The sequence below is a fragment of the Maylandia zebra genome, linkage group LG1 (genome assembly GCF_041146795.1).
Source record: "Maylandia zebra isolate NMK-2024a linkage group LG1, Mzebra_GT3a, whole genome shotgun sequence".
In the NCBI taxonomy this organism is placed as follows: domain Eukaryota; kingdom Metazoa; phylum Chordata; class Actinopteri; order Cichliformes; family Cichlidae; genus Maylandia; species Maylandia zebra.
Window position 1 is genome coordinate 44,692,467 of NC_135167.1, and position 19,604 is coordinate 44,712,070.

A 19,604-nucleotide genomic window follows, 5' to 3' on the forward strand; every position below is an offset into this window, starting at 1 on the left:
GAGAGTTGGTGTCGTAAACCCCCGCCTCTGTTCAAAGATGGTCGCTCACAGTGCACATAGATGCTTCTTTCACTCCTCTTTCAAACCATCTGTCCTCTCTGTCCAAAATGTGAGCATTGGCATCCTCGAAAGAGTGACCTTTATCCTTAAGATGCAGATGGACTGCTGAGTCTTGTCCTGTGGAGGTGGCTCTTCTGTGTTGTGCCATGCGCTTGTGAAGTGGCTGTTTGGTCTCTCCAATGTAGAGGTCTGAGCATTCCTCGCTGCACTGTACAGCATACACCACATTGTTAAGTCTGTGTTTTGGCGTTTTGTCTTTTGGGTGAACCAGTTTCTGTTCTGGTTGCTGGGTCTGAAATACAGTGTTTCTCAGACACTCACATCCTGGGCCATTTTCCCTCAGGAATTCGCATAAGGTGGGGCCAGGTTTCACAATGAACACACCCGAAACTCTGGCTGATTGGGACCCACGCCCAGTTACACACCTTGGCTCAGGCGATTAGAGGATCATCAGGGGGTCCTTTTGTCCCTCTGTGGGGGGTTTCTCCCACTAGGTTTATATCTGGGACTCTCCACCATTTGACCTTAGAACTGAAGCAGCTTCTCGGATGAGAGGTGAAACGTCTTCAAGCAACTTAAAGAAGTCCAGACGCTTTTCTTTGACTACGATGACCTGGATGACTGAGAACCTTCACAGACATTTAGCCACCACCATTTTGTCCGTCTGTATCTGGAAGTCCCACAGGATCTTAGCTCGGTCATTCTCCACCACCCTTGGGGGCATCTCCCATTTTGACCTCGGGACTTCCAGGTTATACTCGGCACAGATGTTCCTATACACTATGCCGGCCACTTGGTTATGGCGTTCCATGTATGCCCTGCCTGCTATCATCTTGCACCCTGCTGTTATGTGCTGGATTGTCTCTGGGGCATCTTTACACAGCCTGCACCTGGGGTCTTGCCTGGTGTGATAGACCCCAGCCTCTATGGATCTTGTGCTCAGAACTTGTTCTTGTGCTGCCATGATTAGTGCCTCTGTGCTGTCTTTCAGTCCAGCTTTGTCCAGCCACTGGTAGGATTTCTGGATATCAGCCACCTCCTCTATCTGCCGGTGGTACATACCGTGCAGGGGCCTGTCCTTCCATGATGGTTCCTCGTCTCCCTCCTCTTTCTTGGGTTTCTGCTGCCTGAGGTATTCACTGAGCACTCGGTCAGTTGGGGCCATCTTCCCAATGTATTCTTGGATGTTCGTTGTCTCATCCTGGACTGTGGTGCTGACACTCACCAGTCCCCGGCCCCCTTCCTTCCGGTTAGCGTACAGCCTCAGGGTGCTGGACTTGGGGTGAAACCCTCCATGCATGGTAAGGAGCTTTCTTGTCTTTATGTCAGTGGCTTCTATCTCCTCCTTTGGCCAGCCTATTACCCCAGCAGGGTACCTGATCACGGGCAGGGCGTACGTGTTGATGGCCCGGATCTTGTTCTTACCGTTCAGCTGACTCCTCAGGACTTGCCTGACCCTCTGCAGGTACTTGGTGGTTGCAGCTTTTCTAGCGGCCTCTTCATGGTTCCCATTCGCCTGCGGGATCCCCAGGTACTTGTAACTGTCCTCTATGTCTGCAATGTTGCCTTCTGGTAGTTCAATCCCCTCAGTTCTGACTACCTTCCCTCTCTTTGTTACCATCCGACTACACTTCTCCAGTCCGAACGACATTCCAATGTCATTGCTGTATAGCCTGGTAGTGTGGATCAGTGAATCGATGTCTCATTCACTCTTGGCATACAGCTTGATGTCATCCATGTACAGGAGGTGGCTGACAACTGCTCCGTTCCGTAGTCGGTATCCGTAGCCAGTCTTGTTAATGATCTCACTGAGGGGGTTCAGGCCTATGCAGAACAGCAGTGGGGACAGAGCATCTCCTTGGTAGATCCCGCACTTGATGGTGACTTGTGCTATGGGCTTGGAGTTGGCCTCTAGTGTTGTACGCCACATCCCCATTGAGTTCCTGATGAAGGCTCTTAGGGTCCCATTGATCTTGTACAATTCTAGGCATTCCAGGATCCAGCTGTGGGGCATTGAGTCATAGGCCTTCTTGTAATCAATCCAGGCAGTACACAGGTTGGTCAGTCTGGTCTTGCAGTCTCGGCTGACTGTTCTGTCTACCAGTAGCTGGTGTTTTGCGCCTCTGGTATTCTTGCCAATTCCTTTCTGTGTCCCGCTCATGCATTGACCCATGTGCCTGTTCATCTTAACCGATATGATGCCTGACAGGAGCTTCCATGTAGTACTGAGGCAGGTTATTGGCGGTTCGAATCCACTTAACGGCTACCCTGAGGTACCCCTGAGCAAGGTACCGTCCCTACACACTGCTCCCCGGGCGCCTGCTTAGTGGGCTGCCCACTGCTTCACTGAGTGAATGGGTCAAATGCAGAGAAAAACAAGTAATTTCCCCATGGGGATCAATAAAGTATCCATTATTATTATTATTATTATTATTATTATTATTATTGGTCGGTAGTTGGAGGGGACCGGTCCCTTCTTGGGGTCCTTGGGGATCAGGACCGTCCGACCTTCGGTTAGCCATTCCGGTGTCTCTCGTCAACTAGCAGCTGGTTCATTTGTGCTGCCAGACGCTCGTGGAGTGCAGTCAGCTTCTTCAGCCAGTAGGCGTGAACCATGTCGGGCCCTGTTGCTGTCCAACTCTTCATACTGGAGACCCTTTCTTGGATATCTGCCACTGTGATGGTTACTGACCCTGTTCAGGGAGGTCGCTGTGGTCTGCCCTCAGATCCACTAGCCACTGAGTATTGCCGTTATGGGTTGCGTCCTTCTCCCATATGCTCTTCCAGTATTGCTCCGTCTCCAGCCTTGGTGGTGCTGTTCTCTTATTGTTCCCTTGCCACTGGGAGTACACCTTTGCTGGTTCTGTGGAGAACAGCTGGTTTATTTTCCTGCCTTCTATCTCTCTGGTGTACCTCCTCAAGCGGCTGGCCAAGGCTGTGAGTCTTTGCTTGGCAGTTTCCAAGGCCTCAGGTATGGACAGCTTGCTGTATTTCTTAGGCACCTTATTTGTCGCACCTTTCTGCAACTCCGTTAGTTGGCTAACCTCCCTCCGTGCTACTTTGATCTTGCCCTCTAGCCTCCTTCTCCATGGAGGGTACTGCCCCTTGTCGCTGTTCAACTTGTAGCCAAGCATCTCACTGATCACTGCTGCCGTATTGTAGATCAGCTTGTTAGTGTCGGTAATCGTGGTTGTAGGTATTGTCCGTAGTGCTGCATTAACATCATCTAGCAGACCTTCTGAGGGTACTTCACGTAATCTTGGTAACCGGCTACGGGGGATCCAGGTTTCAAGCTTGGCCATGATCCTATCTTTCAGGTCAGTTCCTCTCGCACTCAACGATCCTTCTCCTATCGCACTTGGGGCTATGTACCCAATCTCGGGTGGGGGTGATGATATCTCCCCCCTGACCTGGCGTCCTGACTCCTCCTTGCCGTAGCATTTGTGTTGCCCTCTTTTTGCTCCACACATGAATCCAGTTCTCCTCCTACAGCTGTTTCTAGTTGTTTCATCCAAACAGCAAATTTCTCAATGTCATTTATTCTGAAGAATGTTTTTTCTATATATTTGGACTTTCACAGGGGGATTCAGTGGCCCATTAGGTTCTATCGTTGATGTTTCTCATCTATCTATCTACACATTTATATATGTATACATGTGTATATATATGTGTGTGTATATGACTAATCTGACTAATGTAGTTTCTCTGGAATCAGTAATCCTGGAATCCGGGAGCTTCCAACAGAGCTTGGTCAGCTCTCCAGTCTGTGGCAGCTGGACATCGAAGACCTCAACATTACTAATGTTCCACATGAAATAAGAAAAGAAGGTATTTCCACCTGCATTTTCTGTTCAATGACTGTGCCTAATCGAGGGGTTTGTATGTGCCGGCTTCTTTTTTTGGTTTATAGTCTGTTGTTCATAACATTTATATTGGTTCTTACCTCATCATATATTGCCTTACAAACACATGCAAGGAGTAAAAATTCAAAATTACTTTTTTAAAAAATGTACATGAACAATTAAAAAAGTTAGCATAAGTTCTAAGCATTGCATTTAAAAGTAAATTGAAGTGTGCTGGGTTTGTTACCAGCTGTTATTTCCTGTCATTGTGAGATGTGATCATATTCTCTAACGCTGGTATCGCAGGTCCTGCATCGGTCCTGGCTTTCCTCCGGGCACAGCTTCGAAAAGCAGAGCGTTGTAAACTGTTAAAGATGCTGGTGATTGGTCCACCACGGCAGGGCAAGTCAGCCCTCCTTGAGGCTCTGCAGACTGGCAAAGCCTCCCCCTTCACCCCAGCAGAATGTAGCATCTCCACCTCTGTCTGGGAGCTGGATAAACCTAGTGGAGGCAAGAACAAAGTGAGGGAAACAGACATTACGTAGTATTTATGCACGCACACACAGATATTTCTATTAATCATTTTATGACCCTTATATGGTCTAAATTTTAGAGATAAAAAAATCTACACATTGCACTGCAACTACTCGATTACACTCTTAAGCAAGGACAAACATCTCTCCACTCAAAGTCAGTTTGCATCTTTGTGGAGAAGGATTCATACTGTGCTATGATTAGCTTAAACACTACCATGAAAGAAAATCATTTCTGACATGACAAGAAATTCTTTGGACTGTTAAACCAAAGGGGTTGGGGTGGGTACAAAAATACATCATCACCTATTCTCAAATTCAGTTCATGCTTTAAAGTTGACCTAGCTCTCATTTTGCTGCCCACAGAAAGACTCTGTGATTTTCAATGTGTGGGACATTGGTGGTCAGGCCAGCATGTCCACAGTGAATCAGTGTTTCTTTACTGATAAGGCTTTGTATGTGGTCATCTGGAACCTTGCAATGGGAGAGGAAGCTGTGGCCAACCTGCAGACATGGCTGCTCAACATAGAGGTAATTTTTTTCTTTATTGCAATAGTGAGAGATATGACAATTCACACAGGATGTTTAGGCTGGAGGCGCATGAGGGAGATTTGTGTAAAAGTGTGGATGTCATAGAGCAGCAATATGTAGGAACATGTGTAATCTCTGCTGAGCATGGCGTGGAAGTCCAGAGGTCGAAATTAGATACCCCTCCGAGGGTAGCTGAGAATAACCAGACTAAGATTCTGTGGGACTTGCAGATCCAGATGGGCAAACTGGTGATGGCTAACCAACCGGACATAGTAGTAGTGGTGGACAAGCAGAGGAAGAAGGGTGTAGTAATAGATATAATAGCTATACCACGTGATAGCAACAGCAGGAAGAAGGAACATAAGGGCTGAGAGAGGAGCTCGAGAAGATGTAGAGGTGAAGGCAACCGTGGTAGTCGGCACACTCAGGGCCGTGACCTCCTAACTGGGCAAGTGGATCCCCTGGTGAGATCCTCCCCATTTTTATTTTCTAAAAGACTCAAGTCGTTGGGTATAAGAACCTGATGAGCTTTCTGTAATAAAAATATGTGTGTGGTAAGAGTGAGTGGAAGGTGTTCCGGTTTAAAGAAACAGAATTTTGTTCTTTGACTAAATAAACGAGCCACATGGCAGTCGTGTTAATGGAAAGAATGTTGCTTCCATCACTTCTGAAATTGTCTTTTGAAGGATAGTCTCTAATTAGGCTTCCTGGATTTTTTCTGTTTGTTTTTTTTGACCACAGTGAAATGTTTTCCAAGTTCTTTGTCTTTTGAGTTTTAGCTATAAAAAAGAAGAACAGAAACTTTACTCCAGACAGACGTGTCAGTCAATGTAAGTCTGTCAGACTAGTGACCCCAGCAACAGCAGAGCTGCGTATGGTGTGTTGATTCCAGGTTTAGTTAGAGCCCAAGATCTTTAACAAATGTATGTGGCTTGGTGGATGAATTGATCTTATATAATAAACTGACATCTACCATGAAAAAAAATCCAGTAGTAGTGATTATTGATATTAAACTAATAGAATAGATACACCTGTGACACATCGGTATTCATTCTCTGTTTTACAAATCAAATCTTCAGGTTATTTTGTCATTTTTATGCTGTCAGTTATTATGTCTTTGCTTGTGTGCTGTATGCTACAGGCTCGGGCCCCTAACTCTGCAGTGATTGTAGTGGGAACACATCTGGATCTTATTGATACCAAGTTTCGTACGGAGAGACTGGCGACACTGAGGGCTTACGTTTTGGCTCTGTGTCGATCCCCATCAGGGACTCGAGCTGCTGGTTACCCTGATATCACCTACAAACACTTGCAGTAAGTACACATTTAACTTTTCTATTGCTTATTAACATTCGACTTCCATGCCAATATTGTTTTTGCTCTGTTTACTTCGTGCAAATTACAGACCATCTTACAGATCATCTCTTTTCGGAGTATTTATTCTTTTGTGTGTTTGTATACGCGTGCGTGCTTTTCTTGGTTTTCAGTGAAGTGTCCTGTAAAACTCTGGAGGGATTTGATGGTCTAAAGATGCTGATCTACCAAGTGGTTCTCTCCATGAAAGATAACAGCAGCTTAGCCTGTGGTGGCAAACTGCTAGGCAGACTGGTAAGCAAGCTAATGGTAAATGGCCTGTATTTATATAGCGCTTTACACATCCAGTCATCCACCCATTCACACACACATCCACACACTGGTGATGGCAGCTACGTTGCAGCCACAGCCACCCTGGGGCGCACTGACAGAGCGAGGCTGCCGGACACTGGCGCCACCGGGCCCTCTGACCACCACCAGCAGGCAACGGGTGAAGTGTCTTGCCCAAGGACCCAACGACTGAGACTGTCCGAGCCGGGGCTCGAACCGGCGCTCGAACCGGCAACCTTCCAATTACAAGGCGAACTCCCAACTCTTGAGCCACGATCAATTATAATCATGTACATGCAGAGACAGTGTTGCACTTTGACCCTTCAGAAATAGTGTTTGCTTTCTGTATAAATGTATAAAGTGTTTTTAAGAGTTATTTTAAATGACCTAGCAGTGGGAGACTGATATAGTAATCTTTATAACCATGTGTTTTGTCAGCAAACTCTATGCAGAAGTTTTAATTATTTATTCACTTATAATAAACATTATCTCCCAACCTTAAGCGCAAGTTCTTGTGAGTGCGATAACCGGTGAAGGAAGTCACCTAGAATTTTCAAATTGATACCATCGTTGTGTCTACTAGGAGACTGAGGGGGTAGCACAGGTGGTGCCAGTATTGTATACTGTAAATACAGGCCTCTGTATAAACTTTTTATGACAATTTTAAAGTGATAGCATAGGGTTCTTATTTTACTTGAAAGCAAAGTAAATTTGTACCACTGTTGTCTCCTCCAGATTCCCAGAAGCTACCTGGCACTCCAGGAAATAGTCATAGCCGAGAAGGAGAGGCGACATTCCGAAGGAGAGGTCCAGTACCTAACTGATGCACAGCTAAATGACATCATTGAACAAAACCCAGGAAGTGACATCAGAGATTACGAAGACCTGCAGACTGGTATTATGACAGCAAGCATTTGAAATGTGGAAATCATTTATGAAAATTCGTACATTTACATTCTTTATTTGGGACATTTTTCCATGTAATGTGATGAGCCAATACAGAGTCACCAGTCAGTGAGTGGGTGGAAGGTGTCTCCTCAAAGCCATTGAATAAAGTCAGCCAACAACAGTGAACATAACAGCTGTGTACATTACCATATCAATGTTTTTGGTAACATCTCCTAACATTAAGTTGCCACTTAAAGAGATTCCAAAGAAGTACTCCGTTTTAATGTACAAAACAAAGCCTTATATATTTTTCTGTGTGCATAAAACTAGAGATAATCCAGTTTATTTACATGGACACTTTGCTGCCACAACATTGGAAACAACTTTATTTATTTGTTTATTGAACCTTTTGACAAATGTAAAAAATAGATTAAATATTTTTGCACATATGAGTTTAAATTTGTATCATATTTGTTACCGCCAGCATTTTTTACAATTGATTTCTTGTTTTAAGGAGCAGAAAAATGACAATGATCATGTAGAGGTCTCAAAAACTTGTATCAAATATGATACACATACAGGATTATGCATTTAAGCAAGTGTCTATGAGGACGCCTTTGCTTTTAGAGCAAACCTCCAGAATCAATTAGCTCCTCAGTCCTTGAGTTCATTTTCACTGCTTTGTTGGTTTAAGAAAAATATGATTGTTTGGAACTTGTAACTTAGAAACTATGATCCTTAAGTGTGGTGTATGTTGTCAACATATAGAAGTACTGTATAAAGCTTTGAAATGTCACATTTGACCTTTTCAAGGACCGTACGTTATTCAGAAAGTCAAAGTGAGAATAATGCTATGCATAGATGCACAGAAACAGTTTCTTACTGCCATTGTTTGTACATATTGTACATATTTGAACATATTGGGATGTAGGGAAGACTAAATGGAGATTCTTATTATACGTAGATTTTATTTGATATTTTTTACCTTGGTCAAACTTTCATTAATTCTACTGCCTTTGCTTTCATTGGCAACATTTAGGAAACTCAGTTCTATTTGGTTTTATTTATATCGTGCCATATCACAACAGCAGTTGTCTCACTGTGCTTTATATGGTTACATAAAGACAACAATGCAGAGAAAATCCCCAACACTTGAGGACAAAGACCCAGACAGAGTTTTAATTTATTTTAAAGCCTGATGCTCAAAAACCTGTTTTATTTGTTCTCATCAGTCGTCCGCCTGGGCCTTACTTAGAATGTCTCAGACTTTTTATCTGATTTAGTGCTCAGCTAAGATGCTTTTAAGGTGATTTTAACATCCATGAACATACTAAAATGTTCAGTTTCTATCTCAATGTCAGAACAAGATCTAGAACGTGATTAAAGTGGGTGGATTGTGAGTCTTTACCAGTAGGCAATACAGAGCTTAGATGGAGCCGATGGGTGAGGGGATTAGCTCAGTACCAACTACCTGGAAACCTTCCAGGTGTCTTCCCTGCCTCTGCAGATAGAACAGCCACACCTGTTAACAGCAGCTCCCCTCTAGATCAGTGCACTTAGTAACTAGTTGGGTTCAATTTAGTGGTTTGGAAAACGGAGCCCCAAGGGTCTAATACTTTCAAACAGCTGGAGTAACCTGTGAGAGCTGTTCATACTAATGTAGATTTTCATGTTTTTACCCTTACTGTTAAAGTGTGCTCAACTCTTTGGCTGATTAATAAGCTGGAGTGGAAGATTGCTGCCCCTTGTGCTCACTTCTGTGTGTTGGTGGTCTGGGAGCAGACACAGTGTCTATGGGGATGTGGTTTGGGGGTGTTACTGGTTCACTATAAATATCACATTCAAGCTTGCATCCCAATATAATGTGACCTCTAATCTTATTTTTACATTTCACATCTGCCTCCTTTCAAGTTGACTCAACAGGTCTTTAAAGAAAGTCTTAAAGGGAGATTTAATGAGCTGCCTAGTTCGTTAGAGATACACTGTAGTATAACGTTATATAGCAGTCTAGGCAGAGGTTTCCACTCTAAATGCTGCTTATTTGTGAAGCATCACCACATCGATGTGTTATTTCTTCATTGTTTCTTTCTTTTTCTCCTTTCTTCCCGACAACCAGCGATCGGTTTCTTGATAGAAACTGGAACCTTGCTCCACTTTCCTGACACCAGCCATGGGCTTTGCACTCTCTACTTCCTATGTCCCGTGTGGCTGTCGGAATGCTTGGAGAGGATCGTACACCTCAAATCCTCTCGATATATAGCAAGAAATGGAGTGATCCAAACTGAAGACCTCAGGGTGAGACTTGCCTTTCTGTTGTTTTGTGTGTTGAAACTGGTGTTTTGAAGTCATATCTATTGTGGTATCTGTTGTGCAGATGCTTTTGGTAGGAACAGGGTTCACACAGCAGACAGAGGAACAGTATTTCCAATTTCTGGCCAAGTTTGAGATTGCCCTGCCTGTGGCCAACAACAGGTAATTTCTTCTCTCTCTCTTTGCAGTAGTTACTCATTACAGGTCCTAAACAGCTCTGAGGAAACATTGTCAAATGGGCAGCAGGAGGATTGTATGATATACAACTTAAAATTATTATCCTCCTAGGACCTGCGTCCACATATGTGGACATCGGATTTTGGGTTGCCTAGACCAAAACACTAAATTTTGCTCTACAAGGGCCTGATATCCACTTACGAGGACGTCATACTACCACTGTCGTATCGTAATTTAAAGCTATTGTCCTCTTATGTGGATCTCATTTTTCTTCAAAACAAAAATCAGGTTAAAAAAAATCACATAATTCTTTGTTTTTACATTCATCAGGTTGCAACCAGAGAAATTAGAAAAGCTGCCATGAAAGAGTTCAGGTCTCAGGAGGTTAAAGGAAGATAAAGCAACTTGTGATGTGATTGACAAGTTGCTCCTCTATGAGAGTGCAGTGTGTCTCAGTACATTCTCATACACCGGGAATATTTGTTTTCCTTTTGACCTCTTACAGCTATCTGCTGCCCCATCTACTTCCCCCTAAGCCAGCCCTGGACATTCATGGCTTCCGCCAGCAGACCCACAACACCCTCAAACGCCTTTTCAAGATGAGCTTCGTTCCTGCTGGATTTTGGGAGCGTTTCATTGCCAGGATGCTTATAAGCCTCCAAGAAATGGACATGCAGGTAGTTTCTCTTCATTCTCCAATTTTAATTGAGAGTTTTTCACTTTCGTGGCCTAAAATGTTGCATCTATGCAGTCATTTGAAAGCAAAATAAAAAGCACCAGGAGCCGGCACAGCAGGAATTCTGTGATCTACAGCTTTACCGGATCACAACAGAGGAGCCGCTGTAGCACCTTTAGAGTCCGACGCAGCCAGACTATCTACTGGAAGGAAGGACTTCTCGTCACTTTCGATGGAGGTTACCTCAGGTAAGAGCTGGAGCCAGAAGATATGGTCATTCAAATATTCATTAGACAAATAATTAAGATTGGACGTACATGGTGGGAATTTTAAGGGCGTCGACCTTTTGCTGTAGTTTCTGAAATGATTCATTTGTAAACTCGGAAGTTCAAAGACAAATGTTTTATCAAATTTCTTTAACAATTACTGATATTATAGTCATCTCTATTATCATGCTTCTGTGTTATTGTCAATGTTCAGTGTTTTTTTATTATTGTTATTTATAGCTGAGATTGTGTTCATATGTATCACAGTACGTCTGAGTGCTTTTAATAATCAAAGCAAGTGGAAAATAAGACTACACGCTGAAGGGATGTAAACATTTTCTGTTTAAAGAAACTCTGAAATGTGAGCCACTACTTTCATAAACATTGGCCTAAAATGGAGAATGTGCAAAGGACGAATATTCCAGCTTTGATGCTGATTTTGAGCAGTGAGACATGGAAAAGCCAGCGCCTCGTCTTCTCTGCTATTTGAATATCCTTTGAGTTGATGCAGATACTTGTTTATGTCTGTGCAGTGTGGAGTCATCGGATGTTAACTGGAAGAGGAAGAAGAGTGGAGGCATAAAAATTATCTGTCAGTCAGAGACCAGGGATTTCTCTGCTATGGCGTTCATCACAGACCATGTCAACTCTCTGATAGAGCAGTGGTTCCCAGGTCAGTACACTACGTGCTTTTTTGCAGTACCCTAGCAGAGCATCAGCTCACAGTATGTGAATCCCCTGTATCAAGCTGTACCTGGTAGCATTGAAAATACCCACTGAAAAAGGTCTGGGAGGTCTGGATTCACTTGGCTCGCTTGGGCACAGCCTGAGGAAATGATATGAATCCGCTTCCCCGTAGGCCCACCACTTGGGAAGGGCGGGGGCAGACATTAGGGTTGGGTATATTGTATGCTGGGTGGCAGACAAAGTTGAGGGTGGGGGTATGTTAACCATGCTCTAAGCTAATGGAGAAGGAATCTGAGCTAATATAGGAGGTGGAGCAATGCCACCTGGATATAGTTCAACTTTCTTTCACAGATATAGTATCATAGTAGACTGCTGTGGATCCAGTGTTAGTTGGGATACATCAAAGTGTGACTGGGTACATGAATGTTATAAAAGGGGTTTAGGTGGAGAATAAATATGCTGTATGAATGTATGTGATGGGTGAATGAGACGTGCTGTACGAGTTCTTTTATTTGCTTTTATCCAGGGGTCTTCAACCTGAAGTCAGTTATGGTAAATGGTAAATGGACTGTTTTTTTAGAGAGCTTTACTACTCTATTTGAGCACTCAGCTTTACACAACTTGGCTCATTCACTCATTCACACCCACTCATGAAACCTGAGTCTTCTAGTCTACATGTCGAAGTGTCTTTGGGCAAGACAGCAAAGTTGCCTTTGATGCATACATCGGGGTGTCAATTATTTTAGTCATCGAGCAGTCTATCAATTATTCCATAGATTAATCAAGTAATTGGATAAGAAACACTTTTGCCTTTTTCCGTCTATCCATCCATTCTCTTCCATTTATCCTTGTCATGGTCGCCGAGGGGCTGGAACCTATCGCAGCCACCATAAGGCAAGAGACCCTGCACAGGTCGCCAGTCTAACACATACAGGGAGTGCAGAATTATTAGGCAAGTTGTATCTTTGAGGAATAATTTTATTATTGAACAACAACCATGTTCTCAATGAACCCAAAAAACTCATTAATATCAAAGCTGAATGTTTTTGGAAGTAGTTTTTAGTTTGTTTTTAGTTTTAGCTATTTTAGGGGGATATCTGTGTGTGCAGGTGACTATTACTGTGCATAATTATTAGGCAACTTAACAAAAACAAATATATACCTATTTCAATTATTTCTTTTTACCAGTGACACCAATATAACATCTCCACATTCACAAATATACATTTCTGACATTCAAAAACAAAAACAAATCAGCGACCAATATAGCCACCTTTCTTTGCAAGGACACTCAAAAGCCTGCCATCCATGGATTCTGTCAGTGTTTTGATCTGTTCACCATCAACATTGCGTGCAGCAGCAACCACAGCCTCCCAGACACTGTTCAGAGAGGTGTACTGTTTTCCCTCCTTGTAAATCTCACATTTGATGATGGACCACAGGTTCTCAATGGGGTTCAGATCAGGTGAACAAGGTGGCCATGTCATTAGTTTTTCTTCTTTTATACCCTTTCTTGCCAGCCACGCTGTGGAGTACTTGGACGCGTGTGATGGAGCATTGTCCTGCATGAAAATCATGTTTTTCTTGAAGGATGCAGACTTCTTCCTGTACCACTGCTTGAAGAAGGTGTCTTCCAGAAACTGGCAGTAGGACTGGGAGTTGAGCTTGACTCCATCCTCAACCCGAAAAGGCCCCACAAGCTCATCTTTGATGATACCAGCCCAAACCAGTACTCCACCTCCACCTTGCTGGCGTCTGAGTGGGACTGGAGCTCTCTGCCCTTTACCAATCCAGCCACGGGCCCATCCATCTGGCCCATCAAGACTCACTCTCATTTCATCAGTCCATAAAACCTTAGAAAAACCAGTCTTGAGATGTTTCTTGGCCCAGTCTTGACGTTTCAGCTTGTGTGTCTTGTTCAGTGGTGGTCGTCTTTCAGCCTTTCTTACCTTGGCCATGTCTCTGAGTATTGCACACCTTGTGCTTTTGGGCACTCCAGTGATGTTGCAGCTCTGAAATATGGCCAAACTGGTGGCAAGTGGCATCTTGGCAGCTGCACGCTTGACTTTTCTCAGTTCATGGGCAGTTATTTTGCGCCTTGGTTTTTCCACACGCTTCTTGCGACCCTGTTGACTATTTTGAATGAAACGCTTGATTGTTCGATGATCACGCTTCAGAAGCTTTGCAATTTTGAGACTGCTGCACCCCTCTGCAAGATATCTCACTATTTTTGACTTTTCTGAGCCTGTCAAGTCCTTCTTTTGACCCATTTTGCCAAAGGAAAGGACGTTGCCTAATAATTATGCACACCTGATATAGGGTGTTGATGTCATTAGACCACACCCCTTCTCATTACAGAGATGCACATCACCTAATATGCTTAATTGGTAGTAGGCTTTCGAGCCTATACAGCTTGGAGTAAGACAACATGCATGAAGAGGATGATGTGGACAAAATACTCATTTGACTAATAATTCTGCACTCCCTGTAGAGACAGACAACCACTCACACTCACATTCATGCAAACTCCACGCAGGAAGTCCCCGGCCAGGTGATGGAATCAAACTCAGGCAACAGTGCTAACTACTGTGCCACCGTGCTCCCCTTTTGTCTTTTTAAAGCGCCATAATAAATATTTAAAAGAGGAATGAGCTGTTCATTGGCTTCCATTTTAGAAACTGCAGTGACTGAAATTTTTACTGCATACTACATCTGTTCCCAAAAAATCTTTTATTGTATTCACGTGGCAAAATTTGTAATTTTAAATATAATGTTATATTTTCTTAAATATAGGCTTTCTGACATTAATAACAGGCAAGTTTTTGTGCTGCTGAAAACAAGACATTATGATGGTGTAGATGTTAATTAATATTAATAATGTCCAACCTAATAACTGTCAGTGGCTCAGTTTTACTGGCCCATGTGCATTATTGGCTTTTATTTTTTTATATTTTTAAATATTAATGCAATTTCATTGATCCAATATTTTATATTAATTCACTTTCAATCTGAAAATCTTACTAAAGCCTTGAAATGAACATGGTCTAGTCCATCTTATGTTCTGCTTAAGACTCAGCCCTGTTTGCTACACATATCGCTTCTATGTCAAATAGGACGGTTGCTGTCAGTATTCAGAAAGCTGTGTAATTTGAACATGGTCCATCTATCCATCCTCATCCGCTTTATCCGAGGCCGGGTCGCGGGGGCAGCAGCCCAAGCAGAGAAGCCCAGACCTCCCTCTCCCCAGCCACCTCCTCTAACTTATCCGGGGGAATACCAAGGCGTTCCCAGGCCAGCCGAGAGATATAATCTCTCCAGCGTGTCCTGGGTCTGCCCTGGGGTCTCCTCCTGGTGGGACATGCCTGGAACACCTCACCCAGGAGGCGCCCAGGGGGCATCCTTAGATGCACGGACCACCTCAGCTGGCTCCTTTCAATGTGGAGCAGCAGCTGCTCTACTCTGAGCCCCTCCCGGATGGCTGAACTTCTCACCCTATCTCTAAGGGAGAGGCCAGCCACCCTTCGGCGGAAGCTTGTATCGCGGATACAAGCTTCCGCCGCTTGTATCCACGATCTCGTTCTTTCGGTCACTACCCACAGCTCGTGGCCATAGGTGAGGGTAGGGACGTAGATCGACCGGTAAATTGAGAGCTTCGCTTTTACACTCAGCTCCCTCTTCACCACGACGGACCGGTGCAGCGTCCGCATTACTGCAGCTGCAGCCCCAATCCGCCTGTCGATCTCCGGCTCCCTTCTCCCATCACTCGTGAACAAGACCCCGAGATACTTGAACTCCTCCACTTGGGGCAGGAACTCGTCCCTGACCCGGAGTGGGCACTCCACCCAGAACCATGGCCTCAGATTTGGAGGTGCTGATCCTCATTCCCGCTGCTTCACACTCGGCTGCGAACCGCTCCAGTGCGAGCTGGAGGCCATCACCCGATGAAGCCAACAGAACCACATCATCTGCAAAAAGCAGAGATGAGATTCTGAGGCCACCAAAGCGAAAGCCCTCCGCCACTTGGCTGCGCCTAGAAATCCTGTCCATAAAAATTATGAACAGAACCGGAGACAAAGGGCAGCCCTGGCGGAGCCCATCACCCACCGGGAACGAGTCCGACTTATTGCCGGCAATGCGAACCAAGCTCTTGCAACGGTTGTATAGGGATCGAATGGCCCGTAGCAATGGGCCGAACACCCCATATTCCCGTAACACCTCCCACAGGACACCCCGAGGGACACGGTCGAATGCCTTCTCCAAGTCCACAAAACACATGTAGACTGGTTGGGCAAACTCCCATGCACCCTCAAGTATCCTCGAGAGGATAAAGAGCTGGTCCAGTGTTCCGCGACCAGGACGAAATTGTTCCTCCTGTATCCGAGGTTCGACTAGCGGACGAACTCTCCTTTCCAGCACCCTGGCATAGACTTTCCCAGGGAGGCTGAGGAGTGTGATCCCCCTGTAGTTTGAATACACCCTCCGGTCCCCCTTCTTAAAGATGGGGACCACCACCCTGGTCTGCCAGTCCAGGGGTACTGCCCCTGATCTCGACGCAACATTGTAGAGGCATGTCAACCAGGACAGCCCTACAACATTCAGAGCCTTCAGGAACTCTGGGCGGACCTCATCCACACCAGGGGCTCTGCCACCGAGGAGTTGTTTAACTGCCTCAGTGACCTCGCCCCTGGAAATTGGCGGGTCATCCCCCTCATCCCTCGGACTTTGAACATGGTATCAGATTAATTTAACAGTTCATCTGCATGTTTTAATCCAACTTCTGGAGGCTTACGGCAGACCTTTCACTATGTAAAACAAGCAGCGATGATGGAGCAGCTACAAAGTTTGCTTTCTTCACGTTAATGAATGAGTCACGCTCGCTTTTTCCCTGTAAAGTTTTTAGTGGTGAGCACAAGAACAGCGTTGCTTTTTTGGATGCTTGAAACATGTTTTCTTTATCTCAACGGGAGCTCACCATCTCAGTAACAGGTTCGCCTCTTTGCTCTTTGTCAGAACAGAGTGTTAGTGCCGCAGACTCCAGCTCCTCGTCAAACTGTGTGTGCCATGCTGATTGTCACTGGTTCTGCTGTGTTTTTCTTTTTCTTTCAAACTGGGAACTGCGTGGGCTTCATGTTGTCAAACTTTTCATTCATAGGCTGATCCTGAATATGTTTGTACATATGTACGTAATACGTTATCGCAAATGAAGATGAAAGGCTCGCATCTGCATGGTTTAACACATCGGTGTGCTACAGAGCCTTGTCTCAAGAATTTTTTGTAATCGAATTATTCAAATTACTTGTGTCAGTGCAGCCCCTTAAAGAGTAAAAGTGTTTTGTGAATCCATGTGTGAATGGATGAAAGTGCTTTCAGTACTCTGTGTTGTGCATCAACTCTGATTTTCAGCCCTCTGCTACATCTGTACATAAAGTGAACATACTTTTTTTTTACTTTCTTCTAGCTTTGACTGGCAGTGAAAGTGATGGGAGTCTTCTTGTAGAGCAGTATGCCCCTTGTTCTCTCTGTGCCTCCCTGGGCCAAAAGAATCAGGTTGAGTTCCCAGCCAATGAACACAGCAAGGATGGAGATGGTGTAAAATGTGAAGATGACAAAGGAAGAGAAGCAGGGGTCTATTATTTTAACATGGAGGACTGCGTACTGGCTGCAGTGGAGAAGGAACACATCGTGTGTCCTCTGCATCCCGATCAGCCAGTTCCTCTTCAAGAGCTGGTCCCAGAACTCTTCATGACTGACTTCCCTGCACGGTAAACTCTAAAATTTCATAGATTGTTTAGACTGAAACATATGAAATCTTACTCTGCTGGTTAATTGTGAGCTTGACTTTAAAGTTCCTCATCATTTAATTTCAAAGAAAAACATAGGCGTAAGGCAAGATAGCAGGACAGAAATCAAGGTCCGAGGGTAAAAGCCCTTCTTTAAGAAACTCTTAACTTTAATATGTTGTATGGTTAATATGTACACATAATAAATTATCATTTGTTTCTTTTTTTCTGGATGCCTTGTGAGCCAGATGTTTGATAGTAGTTTTGCATTATATAGTGTAGAATTCAAACCATATTTTGCTGGAGACACTAGAGAAAAACAACAAGAAAGTTGATTTTATTATTTTTGATGCTATAAGAATCAGAATCAGAATCAGAAACTTTATTGTCATTGTCATGAGAACAACGAAATTAAGAATGGTCCCCGATCATTGCATCATCCCTAGCAATATCAAAATATAAATAAAACAATAAAATTCAATAAATAAAATAGATAGAATACTAATAAGATATAACAGTAAAACATTCACATACATTCCCACACACATGCTTCAGACCGTGCATAGATTAACACAAGAGTGGCGTGATGGACATTTTTTTGTAGTATTCAGATGTGTTATTGCAGTTGGATAACAGCTGTGTTTGAGTCTATTAGTCCTTGCTCTGATTGCCTGATTTTCTAAGTTATAATTAGAATACCACCTAGAAACTCCAGCATTTGAATGGAAATAGCATTTTCTTCGTTTTTGTGATTATAAAGTGCTTGTAGTAAAATGTTCTACATGCTTTATTTTGCATTATAGTGAAATATGACTATACACCATTCAGAAATTGTCACTAGTTGCCTTTTGCTATATGAAGTCGTTTTATTATTACACTAATTGCAAGTGGGTTCTGCAGCAGGAAACGAATCACAACACACCAACACACTACCTCTAAATAGCTTAAGAAAAACAAAATGAACACTTTGGAGTGTCCTTGTCAAAGTCCTGACCTGAGTCTGATTGAGATGCTGTAGTATGACCTTCATGCTTGAAAACCTGTCAGTTTATCGCAAATGCTTGATTGGAGTTGTTTGTTCTAACAGTGGCCCAACAAGTTATTAGGTTTAGGGGGCAATCATTTTTTCACACAGGGCATATAGGTTTTTCTGCATGCAACATTGAAGCAGCTCAGAGCCTAAGAATTTCACTCATGTGCCATTGTTACTTATATATGACAAATAAACGAACAGGGCAACAGCTAGTGGTGCAAGCAGTGGGATTGTCTGGAAAGACGAGGCTTGTCATCACTGGAAACTATCTCAATGCAGAGAGCTATCGAGATGAGATTTTGGAATACGTGGCAATCCTATGGCACCACAGTCTGGAATCAAACTCCATCTTCCACGATGACAGCGTTCAACCAAGCAGAGCAAGTTTTATTAGAGACTACTACCAGAATTTGGGGGTGGAAAGGATGGAATGGCCTGCCTGCAGACATGACCTCAACCCCATTTAAAACTTGTAGGATCAGCCTGGGTGTGCTTGCTGTTCATACAGAGTGACCAACAACACCACACTGGCTGACTTGTGACAAATGCTGGTTGAATAATGGGATACCAGGTTGCTGTGGCCGTGTGGTTTTTCCATGTGCTACTGAGGCGCCTGTTTGAGGCGCCTGCCCTCCCTGGGGCCAGCTCCCCCACTGACCCCAGTAAGCACCCCCACACTCCGCAACCCGCCAGGGAACGGGGGCCCAGGCCCATCCGGACCGGGGCCCAGTTCAGCAGCGCCGCCCGGCCCCACAGAGCCCGGGACAGCCCACCCGACCCCACCACAGAGAAAACTGCACCCACCCCATCCACTCATCTTCCAGACTACACAAGACAATAGACGCCCAGGCTGAGATCTTCCTCCACCTCTCCTGTATCTCCCCCTCCTGCAGAGTGAGTTCCTGAAGAGAGGAGACCTCCTGCAAGATGTAACAACCTCCCCCACCAGTTGAAGAGCCCCCCAAGTGGCTCGATGCACCGGCGGCACCCTGCGCCAGGACTGGGCCCCCATACGCCCACCCGCCCACAACCCCGGCAACACACCAACCAGGACCCAAGCCCCCAAGGCCCAGCCAGGGCCCCAGCCCAGAGCCGGAGCGCCCCCAGAACCCCACGCCCATTCCGGACCCACCCAGGGGCAGCCAGGCTACCAGGTCAGTAACCCACGTCTGTCAGC

General features: G+C 44.5%; 1 protein-coding gene across 1 annotated transcript in view; it reads left to right on the top strand.

Annotated features, from left to right (window-relative positions):
• Positions 1 to 19,604, top strand: part of lrrk1 (leucine-rich repeat kinase 1) — a 94,910-nt gene that overhangs the window by 45,055 nt on the left and 30,251 nt on the right. The window contains exons 14-25 of the mRNA XM_024799389.2: positions 3,776 to 3,888; positions 4,209 to 4,423; positions 4,802 to 4,966; positions 6,108 to 6,280; positions 6,454 to 6,574; positions 7,346 to 7,505; positions 9,615 to 9,793; positions 9,873 to 9,970; positions 10,491 to 10,662; positions 10,737 to 10,909; positions 11,461 to 11,600; positions 17,073 to 17,376. Coding sequence (XP_024655157.2) covers positions 3,776 to 3,888; positions 4,209 to 4,423; positions 4,802 to 4,966; positions 6,108 to 6,280; positions 6,454 to 6,574; positions 7,346 to 7,505; positions 9,615 to 9,793; positions 9,873 to 9,970; positions 10,491 to 10,662; positions 10,737 to 10,909; positions 11,461 to 11,600; positions 17,073 to 17,376 — 2,013 coding nt within the window. The remainder of the gene's footprint in view (positions 1 to 3,775; positions 3,889 to 4,208; positions 4,424 to 4,801; positions 4,967 to 6,107; positions 6,281 to 6,453; positions 6,575 to 7,345; positions 7,506 to 9,614; positions 9,794 to 9,872; positions 9,971 to 10,490; positions 10,663 to 10,736; positions 10,910 to 11,460; positions 11,601 to 17,072; positions 17,377 to 19,604) is intronic.